General features: G+C 38.4%; 1 protein-coding gene across 4 annotated transcripts; it reads right to left on the bottom strand.

Moving 5' to 3' along the window:
• Positions 1-8,410: 8,410 nt before the first annotated feature.
• LOC125224868 (transient receptor potential channel pyrexia-like) lies at positions 8,411-18,949 on the bottom strand. 4 transcript variants are annotated; one of them, XM_048128368.1, is made up of 9 exons: positions 18,515-18,949; positions 14,048-14,150; positions 13,219-13,377; positions 12,476-12,641; positions 11,954-12,172; positions 11,634-11,867; positions 10,391-10,645; positions 9,319-10,303; positions 8,411-9,095 (listed from the first exon to the last, which is right to left on the bottom strand). In XM_048128368.1, exons 1-8 carry the CDS (start codon positions 18,531-18,533, stop codon positions 9,506-9,508), a joined length of 1,953 nt encoding a protein of 650 aa, XP_047984325.1. In that variant the 5' UTR covers positions 18,534-18,949; the 3' UTR covers positions 8,411-9,095; positions 9,319-9,505. The 4 variants fall into 4 exon arrangements, with proteins under 4 accessions (XP_047984325.1, XP_047984323.1, XP_047984324.1 ...); XM_048128366.1 differs by having other exon boundaries at positions 10,740-11,867; positions 18,681-18,949; XM_048128365.1 differs by having other exon boundaries at positions 8,412-9,095; positions 10,740-11,867.
• Between the last annotated feature and the right edge of the window lie 836 nt (positions 18,950-19,785).

Genomic DNA, 19,785 nt, shown 5'->3' with positions numbered 1-19,785 from the left:
CAACTTATTTTAAATACAACGTTGATCTTTCTTTTATGCGGGGGCTTCGCCCACCGAGCCCCCTTTGTTTGCTCTGAAAGGTCACAAGAAAACGCTAACCCAACTTATTTTAAATACAACGTTGATCTTTCTTTTATGCGGGGGCTTCGCCCCCGAGCCCCCCTTTGTTTGCTCTGAAAGGTCACAAGAAAACGCTATCCCAACTTATTTTAAATACTACGTTGATCTTTCTTTTATGCGGGGGCTTTGCCCCCGACCCCCTTTGTTTGCTCTTAAAGGTCACAAGAAAACGCTAACCCAACTTATCTTAAATACTACGTTGATCTTTCTTTCATGCGGGGGGCTTCGCCCCCGAGCCACCCTTTGTTTGCTCTTAAAGGTCACAAGAAAACGCTAACCCAACTTATTTTAAATACAACGTTGATCTTTCTTTTATGCGGGGGCTTCGCCCCCGAGCCCCCTTTGTTTGCTCTGAAAGGTCACAAGAAAACGCTAACCCAACTTATTTTAAATACAACGTTGATCTTTCTTTTATGCGGGGGCTTCGCCCCCGAGCCCCCTTTGTTTGCTCTTAAAGGTCACAAGAAAACGCTAACCCAACTTATTTTAAATACAACGTTGATCTTTCTTTTATGCGGGGGCTTCGCCCCCCGAGCCCCCCTTTGTTTGCTCTGAAAGGTCACAAGAAAACCTTAACCCAACTTATTTTAAATACAACGTTGATCTTTCTTTTATGCGGGGCTTCGCCCCCGAGCCCCTTTGTTTGCTCTGAAATGTCACAAGAAAACGCTAACCCAACTTATCTTAAATACAACGTTGATCTTTCTTTTATGCGGGGGGCTTCGCCCCCCGAGCCCCCCTTTGTTTGCTCTTAAAGGTCACAAGAAAACGCTAACCCAACTTATTCTAAATACTTCGTTGATCTTTTTTCATGCGAGGGCTTCGCCCCCGAGCCCCCTTTGTTTGCTCTTAAAGGTCACAAGAAAACGCTAAACCAATTTATTCTAAATACTACGTTGATCTTTCTTTCATGCGGGGGCTTCGCCCCCCGAGCCCCCCTTTGTTTGCTCTTAAAGGTCACAAGAAAACCTTAACCCAACTTATTTTAAATACAACGTTGATCTTTCTTTTATGCGGGGGGCTTCGCCCCCCGAGCCCCCCTTTGTTTGCTCTTAAAGGTCACAAGAAAACGCTAACCCAACTTATCTTAAATACTACGTTGATCTTTCTTTCATGCGGGGGGCTTCGCCCCCCGAGCCCCACTTTGTTTGCTCTGAAATGTCACAAGAAAACGCTAACCCAACTTATTTTAAATACAACGTTGATCTTTCTTTTATGCGGGGGGCTTCGCCCCCCGAGCCCCCCTTTGTTTGCTCTGAAAGGTCACAAGAAAACCTTAACCCAACTTATTTTAAATACAACGTTGATCTTTCTTTTATGCGGGGGCTTCGCCCCCCGAGCCCCCCTTTGTTTGCTCTGAAATGTCACAAGAAAACGCTAACCCAACTTATCTTAAATACAACGTTGATCTTTCTTTTATGCGGGGGCTTCGCCCCCGAGCCCCCCTTTGTTTGCTCTTAAAGGTCACAAGAAAACGCTAACCCAACTTATTTTAAATACAACGTTGATCTTTCTTTTGATGGGGGGCTTCGCCCCCGAGCCCCCCTTTGTTTGCTCTTAAAGGTCACAAGAAAACGCTAAACCAATTTATTCTAAATACTACGTTGATCTTTCTTTCATGCGGGGGCTTCGCCCCCGAGCCCCCTTTGTTTGCTCTTAAAGGTCACAAGAAAATGCTAACCCAACTTATTCTAAATACAACGTTGATCTTTCTTTTATGCGGGGGCTTCGCCCCCGAGCCCCCCTTTGTTTGCTCTGAAAGGTCACAAGAAAACGCTAACCCAACTTATTTTAAATACAACGTTGATCTTTCTTTTATGCGGGGGCTTCGCCCCCGAGCCCCCTTTGTTTGCTCTGAAAGGTCACAAGAAAACGCTAACCCAACTTATTTTAAATACAACGTTGATCTTTCTTTTATGCGGGGCTTCGCCCCCGAGCCCCCTTTGTTTGCTCTTAAAGGTCACAAGAAAACGCTAACCCAACTTATTTTAAATACAACGTTGATCTTTCTTTTATGCGGGGGCTTCGCCCCCGAGCCCCCCTTTGTTTGCTCTTAAAGGTCACAAGAAAATGCTAACCCAACTTATTCTAAATACTACGTTGATCTTTCTTTTATGCGGGGGGCTTCGCCCCCCGAGCCCCCCTTTGTTTGCTCTGAAAGGTCACAAGAAAACGCTAACCCAACTTATTTTAAATACAACGTTGATCTTTCTTTTATGCGGGGGCTTCGCCCCCCGAGCCCCCTTTGTTTGCTCTGAAAGGTCACAAGAAAACGCTAACCCAACTTATTTTAAATACAACGTTGATCTTTCTTTTATGCGGGGGGCTTCGCCCCCGAGCCCCCCTTTGTTTGCTCTTAAAGGTCACAAGAAAACGCTAACCCAACTTATTTTAAATACAACGTTGATCTTTCTTTTATGCGGGGGCTTCGCCCCCCGAGCCCCCCTTTGTTTGCTCTGAAAGGTCACAAGAAAACCTTAACCCAACTTATTTTAAATACAACGTTGATCTTTCTTTTATGCGGGGGCTTCGCCCCCCGAGCCCCCCTTTGTTTGCTCTGAAATGTCACAAGAAAACGCTAACCCAACTTATCTTAAATACAACGTTGATCTTTCTTTTATGCGGGGGGCTTCGCCCCCCGAGCCCCCTTTGTTTGCTCTTAAAGGTCACAAGAAAACGCTAACCCAACTTATCTTAAATACTACGTTGATCTTTCTGTCATGCGGGGGGCTTCGCCCCCCGAGCCCCCCTTTGTTTGCTCTTAAAGGTCACAAGAAAACGCTAAACCAATTTATTCTAAATACTACGTTGATCTTTCTTTCATGAGGGGGGCCCCGCCCCCGAGCCCCCTTTGTTTGCTCTTAAAGGTCACAAGAAAACCTTAACCCAACTTATTTTAAATACAACGTTGATCTTTCTTTTATGCGGGGGGCTTCGCCCCCCAGGCCCCTTTGTTTGCTCTGAAATGTCACAAGAAAACGCTAACCCAACTTATTTTAAATACAACGTTGATCTTTCTTTTATGCGGGGGGCTTCGCCCCCCGAGCCCCCCTTTGTTTGCTCTGAAAGGTCACAAGAAAACCTTAACCCAACTTATTTTAAATACAACGTTGATCTTTCTTTTATGCGGGGGCTTCGCCCCCGAGCCCCCTTTGTTTGCTCTGAAATGTCACAAGAAAACGCTAACCCAACTTATCTTAAATACAACGTTGATCTTTCTTTTATGCGGGGGCTTCGCCCCCGAGCCCCCTTTGTTTGCTCTTAAAGGTCACAAGAAAACGCTAACCCAACTTATTCTAAATACTTCGTTGATCTTTTTTTCATGCGAGGGGCTTCGCCCCCCGAGCCCCCCTTTGTTTGCTCTTAAAGGTCACAAGAAAACGCTAAACCAATTTATTCTAAATACTACGTTGATCTTTCTTTCATGCGGGGCTTCGCCCCCCGAGCCCCCCTTTGTTTGCTCTTAAAGGTCACAAGAAAACCTTAACCCAACTTATTTTAAATACAACGTTGATCTTTCTTTTATGCGGGGGGCTTCGCCCCCGAGCCCCCCTTTGTTTGCTCTTAAAGGTCACAAGAAAACGCTAAACCAATTTATTCTAAATACTACGTTGATCTTTCTATCATGCGGGGGCTTCGCCCCCGAGCCCCCTTTGTTTGCTCTTAAAGGTCACAAGAAAACCTTAACCCAACTTATTTTAAATACAACGTTGATCTTTCTTTTATGCGGGGGGCTTCGCCTCCCAGGCCCCCCTTTGTTTGCTCTGAAATGTCACAAGAAAACGCTAACCCAACTTATTTTAAATACTACGTTAATCTTTCTTTTATGCGGGGGGCTTCGCCCCCCGAGCCCCCCTTTGTTTGCTCTTAAAGGTCACAAGAAAACGCTTACCCAACTGATCTTAAATACTACGTTGATCTTTCTTTCATGCGGGGGGCTTCGCCCCCCAAGCCCCCCTTTGTTTGCTCTTAAAGGTCACAAGAAAACGCTAACCCAACTGATCTTAAATACTACGTTGATCTTTCTTTCATGCGGGGGCTTCGCCCCCCGAGCCCCCCTTTGTTTGCTCTTAAAGGTCACAAGAAAACGCTAACCCAACTTATTCTAAATACTACGTTGATCTTTCTTTCATGCGGGGGGCTTCGCCCCCCGAGCCCCCCTTTTCTTTGCTCTTAAGGATCACAAGAAATCCTTAACCCAACTTATTTTAAATACAACGTTTATCTTTCTTTCTTGCGGGGGGCTTCGCCCCCGAGCCCCCTTTGTTTGCTCTGAAAGGTCACAAGAAAACGCTAACCCAACTTTTTTTAAATACTACGTTGATCTTTCTTTCATGCTTCCCCCTCGAGCCCCCCCCCCCCTTTTCTGTTCTTATCTTCCGGCACCATCATCAGGCCTTGAAACCTAATCGTAGTCATAGTTCATTACAAGACTTTTCTAAGAAGCCCAAAAACAGCTATGATACGATGTTCCATCATGTAGTTCCAGTTCATATCTTCCGGCTCCATCATCAGACCTTGAAACCTAATCGTTGTCAAAGTTCATTACAAGACTTTTCTAAGAAGCCCAAAAACAGCTATGATACGATGTTCCATCATGTAGTTCCAGTTCATATCTTCCGGCTCCATCATCAGACCTTGAAACCTAATCGTAGTCAAAGTTCATTACAAGACTTTTCTAAGAAGCCCAAAAACAGCTATGATACGATGTTCCATCATGTAGTTCCAGTTCATATCTTCCGGCTCCATCATCAGACCTTGAAACCTAATCGTAGTCAAAGTTCATTACAAGACTTTTCTAAGAAGCCCAAAAACAGCTATGACACGATGTTCCATCATGTAGTTCCAGCTCATATCTTCCGGCTCCATCATCAGACCTTGAAACCTAATTGTAGTCAAAGTTCATTACAAGACTTTCCTAAGAAGCCCAAAAACAGCTATGATACGATGTTCCATCATGTAGTTCCAGTTCATATCTTCCGGCTCCATCATCAGACCTTGAAACCTAATCGTAGTCAAAGTTCATTACAAGACTTTTCTAAGAAACCCAAAAACAGCTATGATACGATGTTCCATCATGTAGTTCCAGTTCATATCTTTCGGCTTCATCATCAGACCTTGAAACCTAATTGTAGTCAAAGTTCATTACAAGACTTTTCTAAAAAACCCAAAAACGGCTATTAAACGATGTTCCATCATGTAGTTCCAGTTCATATCTTCCGACTCCATCATCAGATCAGCTCAACAGTACCATATTATTGTATTGTCATCGGAACTATATATAGCTGCCAATTTTCATTACGCTACGATCCTTGGAAGATGGTTTAATTAGCCTCCGCAGATTCCATTACATAGTTAGTTACATACACGACGACCTAATAAAAGCGTGTTAAAATATATTCTAGACAACTTGAGTTACTAATATGTGGGTTGGAATTTCAAAGAAAAAACAAAGTAGATATACCAAATTCTGCATCTATTCTGATTCCTTACATGAAACAAAACGAACCGTTTTGTTTTAGCTCAACTCAAGAGCGATACGTATATTTTAATAATGCTTAAACGCAGCGCGGTACTGAAAGCATCCTCACACTAATTTCAACATTTGTCGCAATTATTCTCTTTTATAGCACAATCGCGTGCAAATCTTGTTAAAACTCTCATAAGAGCCGCGAATCGGGCTCAGCACTGCATAGCACATTGTGATTAAAATTTAGTCCGATCCTAGTTCGCACCACGTTCTTTTATGTGTTAAACTGTCTGATCAAGGCTTATTTCTGCAGGCGTTTAAAGCTTATTTTCATTAAAATGTAGATAGAATAATAAAGTAGCTTTAAGTTTATGAAATAGGGACAGAGCTTTGGACTGAAATGGAGGCAGACACGGTGTCTGGATTAAAATTATTAGTTTTGCGTGGCACGAGCGTTTAACAAGCATCTGTTGTGCTAGGATAAACGGTGGCGTGGTAATGAAGATGAATTATTGAGTGGATTAGTCTGTACAAAGGACTATAAAGCCTTCAGTTTGACAAATAATACTGTTTATGTATTTAGGTAATTTGTGGGTATGTTTAATACTGTACTTATTTATGTCTTCATTTAAGATTGAAATATTAAAACAGTCATTTGCACAGGAGCAAACCTTATTCAATTATTCTGGTACTGAGTACTTCCCTCCATTTTAATTTTTCCAAGTAATTTAGCACGCACTAAATTTAATTAACGACTACTTTTTGTTGCAACGTTTGTCGCAAATAGTCACAATTCGCACGAGTGAAAAATAAAAAATAAAATAGGCATGCTTAATTCAGTTACACATATATTGGCTAAAATTGACACAGTAACTGAAATGAATTAGTAACATGGATGAAATTAACTAGTCAAATTCGTTCGAATGAAAAAGCTCACCACCCAAGCCTTTATAAAAATCTCGCACATTTCTGTCGCAAAAAAACTCTCATTAGTCCATTCTCCACGACCACATTCTCCCATCCGAAACTCCATATTTCAGCCACGGCCGGCATCACGTCTCGGGGCTCACGTCCACCGTCGCTACCAACAATCTAGACAAATACTCGTAAACAAAGTACGTTATTCCGTTACCTTATTTGCCACACGTCCCCACCTGGCCCGGCTAATTGCCGGGACACTAAACGGATTTAAGTTCGGATCCGGTTAGTTACCGTTTAACGAATTCAGTCTACGTTAGTTAGTCACGTGCCTTTGTTCTAGGTATGTTGAAGTCTTTTTCTGTTGTTTCCGACGGTCTAACGAGTTTAATTCGAATTGTTGTGATTTTTGTGCAAATACTTTGGTGAAACGACTGAAATGTTTGTGTTCACATAATTTTAGCTGGTTTATGAAGGAGGTATCTTATCTTACTCATGAAGATTTACTAAATTCTCCTTTTGTCGCGCTTTCATTTGCGTCTGTTGTTACGAAGTCCGCACTTTCCGTGCATAGAAAATGTACATAATAATTATTTTTGATTTTGCTGCGTGCTTCTATATAAGGTGTTACCAAATTAGTCACGGATATTTTAAGGAACGTTAAATTGTAAGTTTCTGTTTGGTCTAATGGTTGACTGGTAGAGAATGCCTTAACTTAAGGCATTAAGTTCGCCATTTGTACTTTATGTTGTGCAATAAAGTTCAAATGGCGCAATAAAGTATAAATAAATAACATCAAAACAATTAACTTTCACTAGAAATTTTCTTAACAAAAAAATATTTTTATTTATTTTCTAAATAACAATCCCCTATGTTGATGTTTAACACTGTCTCTCGTGGCACGTTAACAGTGTCGAGAGAGATCTCTCATTTACTTATTTTATTAACATGGTGTTTTAACATAGCACATTTGTTTCCTAGTTTTCTCCAAATCTATGATGCTTCATACATAAACAGGAGCGGAGTACTGTCAGCCGTAAAAATATCCGTGACTAATTTGGTTATTTATTTTTTATTTATTTTATTTTACTTAAACACCACAAATTACATAATATTTTTTTTTAAAGTATCGCTAAACCAGCGAGGTTGGTCTCGATACTCCATTCCGCAACGTAAAAAACTAAATAAGTGTACTACAGATAAATACTTACATCTTAAATAACATACTTAATACTGAGCGCGTCACGTTATCAGTATCACTTTAGTTCTGTGAGTATCACACCGGCCGGCCGAGCAAAACAAGAACCGGTCAGCCGTAGGTACACCTTAAATGCCTAAATATACGTATGTTTAGGTATACCTTGTTAATACCTATCTGAATATATTATGTACCTCATCATTTGCTTGCCCTTACCCTAATTACTTGGGGTTGGCGCAGCATGTCTTTTTCTTCAATATTTCTCTATCGGACGAGTCATCTCATCATTCACTTACGTTCGTTTCATATCATCTCTGATACAGTTCATGCACTTTTGTTTCTATTTTCCTCTCCCGAATGTATTGTATCTCTTAGAATTATTTTCAAACAAAAACACAGAAGAGTATAAATTATTATGTCGGAAATTTTAAAATAGAATCTCAGAAGCTGTCGAAATAACCCATATTCCGTTTGTCTATTGTATTATTTATTGTCTACATAACAGGTGAATGGGAAAGCTCTCACGCCCGTGACATTTGCCTAGTCCGCTATTCTGGCCACAGTGGCTTCTTTTAAATCAGTAGTTTTGTTTTGAAAGAATGATATTGTTGTGTTGTAGAAACGTAGCTATTTGAAAAGATTTGTATTTTGGAAAAAAAAAAGTAAAAATAACAAGTTTCAGAAAAAGACATAAAAATCAAAATTAGGGTTATGGGCACAAAATACACCGTGCAGAATTGAACAACAAAAATTATTACAACTGATTTAATGCCTATTAAGTTAATTAATATAATTATATACAAAACAGCAGACTTAAACTTAAGAATTCTATGAGAAGGTCTTCAAAACATAAAGTAATTAAAAATATTATGTACATCACAATTAAGAAATATAAATGCAAACTATTATTTCGTTAACTTTACTTATGAACCTACCTATACAATATTGTAAAATAAAGAGATTACTAATGTAGCCAAAAAATCACAATATTCACTTATCATTAATATAATCTTCAATCTGCTATGTTGACTACTTATTAAACAGTCCAGTATAATTTTCGTTCTTACGCGCAAGTCCATTCTTATATTCGCGCCAAAATTAAATGCATTATTGCGATCTCGAAAGTGATATGTAGTCATCACTTTAGAGACAAACGCACGACCATCCATGATACGGCTACTGGACAAAATATGATTGCACCACTGTTTTAATAACACATACTGTGTTCTCCTGCAGCGAGGCACCGGGACAGAGCAGAATGCAAGTCAATAAACCGGCGCTGCGACGTATTTTATACAACGCGACATTTTGTTCTAATACTTGATGCGAGAATCCATTTGCTCGAGCGGAAATATCCTTACTTTTATTTACGGCGTTTTGCTCTTTTATCTGAAATTGATAAACATGATAAATACTATAACAAAATCTGAACTGTGCTAGTTTTAAGTTCAAAATAGAAGAAGTGTATTATATGAAATATTATAAATATGAGAAAAGTTCATACTGGCATAGGTAAGTTAAGTAGGTAATAACTATTCTACCAGCAAAAAATTATAACTTGTTGTTTAAATAAATTATTCACACCTGATAAAAATATAATGATGTGCATTACCTTTTCGTATCGTGTCATTAAATGAGCAATCTCTGAAAATAAAAAGTCTTCTCAAATTGATTGTGCAAGCCTAAAATTCTTGAATAGTATCCTTGAGCTTGTATCAGTCTCAGTTACATAGTTCCTTGTTTTATGATTCCCTTCAAAAAAATATCCACTAGCTTTATCTTTGCCCTTTGACTTATAATCACAAGCTAATTCGTTCACCTGCAGTTTTGGTGAGTTTTGTATCTTCTAACATTTCTTTTATAGCAAGGACGTCACACTGTAATTGGCTTATCTTTTCGTTTTGTTTTATTATCGTCTCCCTCAGCCAATACGTTTTTGCTTCTTTCTCTTTATCATTAACATCAATTCCAAATCCATTGCCTATGATAGCGTCATATAAAGCATCAAGTTTAGTTGTAGAGGCATTTTTTACATTAGTGTTCATGAAACGTTCATCTTTCTTTCTTGCTATGTCTATAATAGCTTTGTATAGTGCTGAAGGAAGAATCTGAGGATACATTTCCACTGAAGATGAACACTCCACAAACCATGTCCTATTTGCTTTAATTGAATTATACATCTTTTTATGATATCTTTTACCGCCGTATTTATTTTTAAACATTCTGGATAATGGTCCACAGTTAACAAAAACGTCTAAAGAACTAAGTAAATCTACTTGTTTCTCGAGCCTACTAATATTTCCTGCTATGTTCAGATTGTTGATATCACTTACGGCGACAGCTATCATAAAGTTCACTAGAACTATTGCTACAAAAATGACAAATACCAAAAAGAGCAAACGGACAATTGTTCTGGAGTGCTTAAGTTGTTTATCATGGGCTTGCCCAAATAGGTCTTCATAGTCAAATTCGGAGGACATCATAATAAGTGTTTTGACGACTGCAGATATCGGCCCATCGAAAGGTGGTTCAGATTGAAATTGTATCATGAAACAAAAAGCAAATCCAAGAACTAAACATATGGATGTGATGAAAACCTAAAAACATACAAATTATTATGTTACTAATTCATGTAAGTAGTTACAAAACGAAAATATTTACACATTTTTGAAAATATAACAAACCTTGAACATATTGATTGCGACCTTTCCGAACATGAGAACGTAATATCCCCACCCTGGGAATCGGGACAGCAAGAACATTGCTTGAAGCCAGACCAGCAACAGTGCGGCACAGGCAACATGACGTTGCCAGGCTGCCATCTCCACAAAATGCACTGTTAGCGGAAGAACGGCGGCCAGAATAAGACCAATCAGTTTCACCCATGACTCCAGACTATCAAAGTAGTGTAGCCTTTTCAAATAAATGTAGAAGGATTCCTGGAAGATAAACATAATTTATTATTCTAATTCTTTTCGTCAATAACGTTTTCTTTATCAACAATGTATTTTAACAATGGAATAATACCATTACCTGTAAACCTTGTATACCAATTGAAACGTATATCAGTCCTAATAGCAGGTTGTACCATTTGTCAAACATTTCGAACCAAGGTAACTCAGCTGAATTTTTTGTTCTATTCGAATGAGATTCAGTCATATTGACATGAATCATATTGTCCTTACAATAAAACACGTTAACAACGAAAATATTAAACGAAACCAGAAATAATGCATACGCCGTCATCAACACATAAAATATAGGCAAAAGTTGTCTCCACTTCAAATACAATAGGCTTTCAATAAATGGATGCAAAAGTATTTTTCGTAGACCACAGCTCACAAATTCTTCTATAGCTTTTATCTGTCTTGAATCACTGTTTCTCGAAAGCACTTCATAGTTTACACAAACTACAGTTGTCCCCATAGGATATAGCCCCTTAGTACATACGAATTCATCAAACACTTGTTCAAAAAAGTTTAGGGCATCATGAAATTTAGTAGCTATTATACGTAATGCAGAATTTCCTTCTTGGTCTTTAGCTGATAGTACTGCTCCATTGCGCAGGAGTATTTCGGACATAGTCTTGTTCATAGTTTTAGCCGCTACATGTAGAGGAGTATTTCCAAGATCATCAACTTCATTAGGATTAGCACCCATTTCCAGTAAAACTTCGCCTGTTTCGTTGCTGAAATATTTTGCAGCCATGTGCAATGCCGTAGAGCCACCTGATTTGTCCTCCCTAACATTATTTTTCAAGGATACTGTTTTTAACTCAATATTATTAAACTTGTTCAGAAGTAATTTCACTGATTCTGGTTTGTTACAATATGCAGCTTTATGAATTGGGGCGTAACCGTATTCGCTGAAGGAGCTTGGACAATTTGTGTTATCCAGCAAATATTTTAAAATAACGGGTTTACGTACAGCAATATGCAAAGCTGATTCTCCTCTTCTTGAGACAATGTCTACGCATGCTCCCTTTTTGATAAGAATCTCCACAGCATCTAAGTTACCGTTCATAATTGCCGTATAAAGGGGCGTTTGGCCTTTTTTGTTTCGACAATTTATTACTCCCATTTGTCCAGCAACATCTAAAAGTTTCAGCAACATAGCTAAATCCCCAACTTTTGTTGCTAACTGGATCGGTGTTTGTACAAACTGAAATAAAATAAAAAATCTTTTTATTGCTACAGAAAGTCTACAAACAATATAGATTGACATATATGTAAGTATAAAAAACATACTGCATTAACGAAGTCTTCATAAGAAACATGCTGGTATCTCTCGCAGTTGAGCGAGCGGGATAACAAAGGTTTGCTGGCATCACATAGTGCTGTAACATCAGCACCAGACGCTAGGGCAGCGTCCACGCCTGGCAACCAGCGGTGCAAGACTGCCACATGCAGCACTGATAGACCTCGTGCGTCCCTAACGTTAGCGCCATCTTTGTGTTTTAACAGAGCCTGTGGAAAAATAATACAACTTCATGAATTCCTTTTGCTTTTTGACGTTGCTAAAATCAAACGAATGTGAAAAAAACAATCGACAAACCTTGAAGTTTGTTTAACGATTTTTTAGTCGACGTCTTTATTAAAAGCAATTCCTGGCCATTGATCGCGATTATTTGGACTGTCTTTAAAACAATTACGAGTATTAAATAGCTAAACTATATCATGCTCTCCGAGAACATCTTTGAAATTCACGAAATCATCTTATAAATATTATAAAACAACAACTTTCCTGTAGTTAAAACATCGCTATCTTACCTCGTATGGTTTGATTAGTTTATGAAGTATACACAAATGTAGAGGAGTCAAACCAGAGTGGTCGAGCGCGGCAGGCGAAGCTCCATTCCCAATCAGACGCTCGATTTCCGATATGTCTTCATCTATAACAGCTTCATGTAGCCTTGTATCTAACCGCTGTCGAAGCCTGAAAATTTAAAAAATTATGATCATGTATTTGATTTTTTCCTGAATATATATAATAAACTTAAATAAATATCAGACTCAAAGTCTACAAGTCACAGAATTAGATTTAGATAGAAGAAACAAGTTCATCTATTTGTATGGCGGCCGAGCGTGTCAGATTTTGTACTGAAGTTGTTATTTGCCTGTGATTTTAAATATATCTCAGGTCCTTGAGTTTTCATAATTTTTGTGTTGTTGCAATTAAATATCACGTAACGAGGCATTTTTAATGTTTTTGTTGACTTCAACTTACAAAAATTGACGCCTGAAAGCTGCAAGCTGCGATTAAAGTCGGACAACACAGTGGAATTTACTGAGTTCATTTGACACGCTAAGTAGATACGTTTGCTTGATCTATATGGTATACATGACATCTGTGCTCCAAGTGTTAAGAGGGAATTCGGATTAGAACCAGTATCTATCGTTTACCGGACGGATACCTAACCCTTTTTATAAGCTATTTATGTCACTCCCTTGGACTGTCTATATGAAAAAAACTTTGAAACAAATACCTACAAGTGGTGACAAACTTTCTTTACCTGCGGATCTCATCCGTATAGATATCGTTGACTGTGTTGAAGCGCGGTCGAATCGAGGTTTCCGATGCATATTTTCTTTGACTCTGGTAAACTTCTGTTGCGTCACTTGTGCGTCTTGTATTGTCTATTCCGTAGAAACTCGACGGTGCTTTGAGAGACCTGAAAAGTGTTAAAGCGATTCTTTTCAAATCTCCATATTTTTTTGCTACATAGCTAAGTTGTGTAGGTACCTAAAACCTGGGTACAGCTGAGTCTTGTGAGGAAAGATGATGATGTAAAACAACGCCTGCATATTTTTCGGAAACGAACCTTTTGCAAATAAAAAAATATAAATTCTGAGGTAAGGTACAGCGGGGCAAAACTCGACTGGGGGCCAAATATAACTGGTCCATTTTTTTCCATGTTTTACAATGTTTGCATTATTAAATAGAATGTCCACCGGATATCATATATGGTAGGTTGGTAGGCGTTATCAGTGGATATATGTAGAAGTTGTAGAACTCAACATCATAATGTAATAATGGAAAAAGTGGATTAGTTACAATTGCCCCCAGTCGAGATTTGCACCGCTATAACTTATATGCTTCAATTCGCCATCTAGATAGTTCGCAGAAATAGCGGTAAGTATTTCCAGCAATCCCTCTTAAGGATTTACATTAAATGGGCGAATGGCTCGACGAGCCGAACTATAAATCCGACTTTCAGTTATTTGCCACTGTTAATTTTTTATTTTAACTTACAGACCGATATCACCCGGCGAACTGTTATCTGCATGCTTCTTAACACATACTATATGTAACTATTTATTGTCCATATAATGTAAACTTACTGCGTGCTGTGCTGTTTCGGTAGAAAACGATCTCGAACTGTGTCACTCAGTGGTAGCAGGGGAACGCAATCCACCTCGTGCATACCAGCTTCAGCATCGGCGTCTAATACGAAAAAAAAAACAATTAAGTAAGACAATTCTTTACATATATTTTACATTTTAATGTATATTTGTAAATGTAGGTATGTCTTGAGACAAAAAACAAATGGGATTTGTCAAAGGGTTTGAGGCCATATGATTAGTTCGCCGTATTATCTAGGTCAATTTGGTATTAAAACAGTACAGCAACAACTTAAATAAAATGATTATAAGCCAATTTGCTATTGCGACAACTTACAGAAATTTGAACGAATGCCTATGTATTTTAATAAAACTAAATTACGTCTAAAATAAACAATTATAAAAAGTTTGACAAACAAAAGTCAAAATATAGTTTATTTTCCTTCATTGAACGCGAGGTCATGAAGTGGGGGAGAGGTCAGGCAGGCAATCATGGTCGCGTGATAAATGATAAAATGTCGGGCAGATATCGCACTTACAAATAGTGCGATAGGGACGGCCTGATGTTTTATCATTTGATCGTGCGACCATACTTGCCTGCCAGGACGCCGCACCGGCTATTTTGCCTGTTGCGTCCTGTGTCACACCATTTTTAAGGCTACCATAAGTTTTTAATTCATTTGATTCACTTGTAATAGGACACTCTATACAAGTAACACACGAAGTTACATCCACTTTCCTTGACTTTCTCGTTCGAGTAAATTTTATGTAATCTCGAATGTGTGTTACAAAAAGTTCGATTACCGAGCTTTACGAATTCCAGTGAAATAAAGAATCAGTGCCATATTATTATATATTGCGGATATTTAAAGTCATATACAGGTCGAACGCGATTAATTTACCTTTTTTTTCAACGTTTCGGCCAGGTTGCACTGGTCGTGGTCACGGAAGACTGACGTGTCCCGATGTAAACAACACAAAACTACCCGACATCTATAAATATATAAAAGAAGAAGCTGACTGACTGACTGACTGACTGACTGACATATCAACGCACAGCCGAAACCGCTGGTCCTAGAGATTTCAAATTTGGCACGTAGGTTCCTTATATAGTGTAGAGGAGCACTAAGAAAGGATTTTCCAAAATTCACCTCCTAAGGGGGTCAAATGGGGGTTTAAAGTTTGTATGGGGAAACAAGATTTGTTTGACTATTTTATTCGAAACTTCACAGAAAGATTCCTTAAGACATATGACTGAATACGTGTTTCAGGTTTTTTGAAAATTTAACCCCTAAAAGGGTGAAAAGGGGGTGATAAAGTCAAAAAATCAATATGGGTATCGTTTTTAGGGTTCCGTAGTCAACTAGGAACCCTTATAGTTTCGCCATGTCTGTCTGTCCGTCCGTCCGTCCGTCCGTCCGTCCGTCCATCCGTCCATCCGTCCGCGGATAATCTCAGTAACCGTAAGCACTAGAAAGCTGAAATTTGGTACCAATATGTATATCAATCACGCCAACAAAGTGCAAAAATAAAAAACGGAAAAAAATGTTTTATTAGGGTACCCCGCCTACATGTAAAGTGGGGGCGGATATTTTTTTTTCATTCCAACCCCAACGTGTGATATATTGTTGGATAGGTATTAGATCGTTTTTTGATAATATTAATATTTTCGGAAATAATCGCTTCTAAAGGAAAAAAATGTGCGTCCCCCCCCTCTAACTTTTGAACCCTATGTTCAAAAAATATGAAAAAAATCACAATAGTAGATCTTTATAAAAACTTTCTAGGAAAATTGTTTTGAAACTTGATAGGTTCAGTAGTTTTTGAGAAAAATACGGAAAACTACGGAACCCTACACTGAGCGTGGCCCGACACGCTCTTGGCCGGTTTTATGGTTTATCGGGTCGCTGATCACGATAAATACAACGTTTTTAAAATCTAACGAGGCGGAAGTGAAATACCTTCTCCCCTGTTGTGGTGCAATGGGGTTTAAATATCAAAAATATATACATAGTGTGGCAAAGGCGAAGAATTGAACTATAGGCTATTCTCCTTATATTGATCAACATTTGTTCAGTGACTTTTAAAAATTATGAAGTCTTTAAATTTTTAATTTTTCATACAAAATAAATATTAGCTTCAATGTACGCCATTATTGTTGTCATTGATGTTGTCTGTCACACTTTAGACTTAACAGAATTCGCAATACATTACCTCTTAGAAAAAACTTCAAGGGTGATAAAAATCAAAATACAAGTTATTTTTAAAAGTCGCCGAACAAATGTTGATCAGTATAAGGAGAATAGCCTAGAGTTCAATTCTTCGCCTTTGTTACAGGCCCCACTCTGTATAAAAGAAGATATTGACTGACTGACTGACATATCAACGCACAGCCGAAACCGCTGGTCCTAGAGATGTCAAATTTAGTAGAGGAGCACTAAGAAAGGATTTTTCAAAATTCGCCTCCTAAGGGGGTTAAATGGGGGTTCAAAGTTTGTATGGGGAAACAATGTTAGTTTCACTGTTTTATTCGAAACTTCACAGGAGGGATCCTAAAAACATACGACTAAAGACGTGTTTCAGGTTTTTTGAAAATCTAACCCCTAAAAGGGTGAAAAGGGGGTGATAAAGTAAAAAAAACTAATATGGGTATCGTTTTTACGGTTTATTGGGTCGCTGATCACGATAAATACAACGTTTTTAAAATCTAACGAAGCGGAAGTGAAATACCTTCTCCCCTGTTGTAGTGCAATAGGGTTTAAATATCAAAAAATATATAAAAGAAGAAACTGACGAACTGACTAACTGACATAATATATCAACACACAGCCGAAACCGCTGGTCCCAGAGATTTCAAATTTGGCACATAGGTTCCTTATATGGCGTAGAGGAGCACTAAGAAAGGATTTTTCAAAATTCTCCTCTTAAAAGGGTGAAATGGGGGTTCAAAGTTTGTATGGGGAAACAAGATTTGACTATTTTATTCGAAACTTCATAGGAGGATTCCTAAAGACATATAACTAAATACATGTTTCAGGTTTTTTGAAAATTTGACCCCTAAAGGGGTGCAGAGGGGGTAAAGTCAAAAACACAATATGGCTATCGTTTTTATGGTTTATCGGGTCGCTGAACACGATAAATACGAGTACAACGATTTTAAAATCTAATGAGGTGGAAAAGAAATTTTCTCCCCTGTTGTTGTGCAATGGGGTTAAAATATCCAAAATAGCCATAAGTATAGCTTTAGTTTTTATCTTTACTTCTGGTTCAAGAGATTTCAAATTGACACGGAAGTTCCTTAGAGGAGCACTAAGAAAGGATTTTCACCTCCTAGCATGATAATGACAGGGACAGGGACAGGTACAGGGACAGGAACGGGATAGGGTTAGGGTTAGGATTAGGGATAGGGATAGGGATAGGGATCGGGATATTTGGGTCGAACTAATCGGTCGGCTATCGATATCTAGGCTCGAAGGGATTAGTAAGTAGGCATCGGCGAGTATCCTGCATCCGTAATAACTATTACATTCAATGTGCTGTAAGAAGACCGTTGTTTGCTTGCCTTTTGTATGTTTACGTTTGCAACAAGTATAAGCAAAATGGAAAAAATTTTAAGCGATAATGCAAGGAAGTACTTTTTACCCTACCGACCATAGCGTCGAGATACTGGCTATGTGGGTTGTATCAAGTTTCCCCAGTATAAATATTTATATAGGTAAAATACAAACATATTCGTACTTACTACATACGCTGTGTTCGCTGTGTAATAATTCTACAATCATTGCAAGAATTTTTTTTAAACAATAGTAATATGTCTAGGGTACAGTCAGCCAAAAAAGTGGTTTACCACTTTTCGATCAATAGAGTCGAAAAGTGGTAAACCACTTTCTTGGCTGACCGTACAGCAAATACATCAGTTACAATGGCCCCCCAGTCGAGAATTGCCCCGCTTTACCTTAATCGAAGTAATCGCGGACAGATGTACCTACAAAGAAACCTACGGATCCAAATGAAAATCTTATTTTTTGTAAACGTTTCAATAAACGTTCCAAAAAAGTGGTTTACCACTTTTCGATCAATAGAGTCGAAAAGTGGTAAACCACTTTCTTGGCTGACCGTACAGCAAATAGATCAGTTACAATGGCCCCCAAGTCGAGAATTGCCCCGCTTTACCGTAATCGAACTAATCGCGGACAGATGTACCTACAAAGAAACGTACGGATCCAAATGAAAATCTTATTTCTGTAAACGTTTCAATAAGAATACTTTTATTACGCGGGCGGAGCCGCGGGTAAAAGCTAGTTAGTTTATATAAAATGTTCAGGCTAGACAAAATAAATATAATTAACCCGCTTTTAGTTAATGTAATGACTTTAAATATGTGTACAAAGTGCGAGAACTTATATATATAATACGGTTTTATTCGTCTTTGTTTTAATTTTAATACTTTAACTCAGAAATACGCACCTGATAGAGTTAAATCCATTTTATAAAAGTTCACATTCACATAAACATATATGCCCGGTTCAGAATAACTATAATTTTATTATGCACTTATTTACAACAACGACAATACACTACTTAAGATGAACCACACAAAAATGAGTCATATTTGCAAGACTATAACGTTTACCTCAACATTAAGGTTAGTTACTGACTGCACAGAATTATCTCAAGGATAAATTCAAAACCAAGGATCCAGGAAAACAAACACTTATTAGTTCTTAGTTTAACGCCAGTTTAAATTAGCCAGCTTCAAAAACGTAATTAGAATAGTATGATGCCACAAATGAAAACTGGTTTTTGAAAATAGATCGCATCACTATACAGAAATCACGGTACTTTGAAATTAAAATGTTAATTTTTAGCACAAACACACACAACCTGTTTAAGTGGATTCGAGCGACGCACTGTAGCTAACTTATCATTAAGTAGGTATGTCATAATTGGTCATAATAATATGGTGTGGTTTTCTGAGGTGACTTTTATGACTCAGCATAAACTTCGGGGTTTTTAGCAATGAACAATGGACTGCGTTAGGATTTAACACTTCTGAACTAGGTATTTATACTCGTAATACATGAATTACCATTTAAGCCTCCGCCACATAAAGCGTTTTGATAGCGTAGTATTAGCTTAGCGTTAGCGGAGCGCAATGATAGCGGTGCGCTGGCGTTTCGCTCGCAATCCGCGCGCATTCCGCTCGCAATCCGCGCTCGTTAGTGCCTGCCGGCGTCTGCTGGGCGCAATGCCAGCGTTCGTCCGGCGCACCGCCATCATTGCGCTGCGCTAACGCTGCGCTAACGCTCCGCTGACGCTCCGCTAACGCTCCGCCAACGCTCTCAAAACGCGCATGTGTGGCCGAGATTTTACTAGGTAAATAACTTTTTGGGGATTCCGTGGTTTTTGGGGATAATAGTTTGTTTTTATGAACAACCGAGCAGACGGCTAGCCTGATGGTAAACAATTACCGTCTTCCATGGATATCTGGCACAGAGCACACAAAAAACGAATATAACATTACTAAAAACGTTATTTCAGTCAGTCATGCAAAAATTAAAGCTATTTTTTTTTTTCATAACGATTTTGATTAAATAATAATTAAATTCTCGACTTTCTTGAAGGTTTAATTTCAGTCACTATAATACCAATTTATAACAAACATTAATTTCGTCACTACTTTAAAAAAATCTCGTATCTCACGTTGTTGCTCAAAGTTAAAACGCAGTAAGTCTATA

This window comes from Leguminivora glycinivorella, chromosome 3, assembly GCF_023078275.1.
Source record: "Leguminivora glycinivorella isolate SPB_JAAS2020 chromosome 3, LegGlyc_1.1, whole genome shotgun sequence".
Lineage (NCBI taxonomy): Eukaryota > Metazoa > Arthropoda > Insecta > Lepidoptera > Tortricidae > Leguminivora > Leguminivora glycinivorella.
This window is presented reverse-complemented; position numbering and strand designations above follow the sequence as displayed.

Bases quoted from the DNA above. Each gene is read 5' to 3' on its own strand.
- LOC125224868 (XM_048128365.1), bottom strand. The intron at 13,378-14,047 runs GTAAGTTTACAT...AACACTTTTCAG, and splicing joins CCGAAACAGCACAGCACGCA to GTCTCTCAAAGCACCGTCGA. The intron at 12,642-13,218 runs GTAAAGAAAGTT...TTAAATTTTCAG, and splicing joins TATACGGATGAGATCCGCAG to GCTTCGACAGCGGTTAGATA.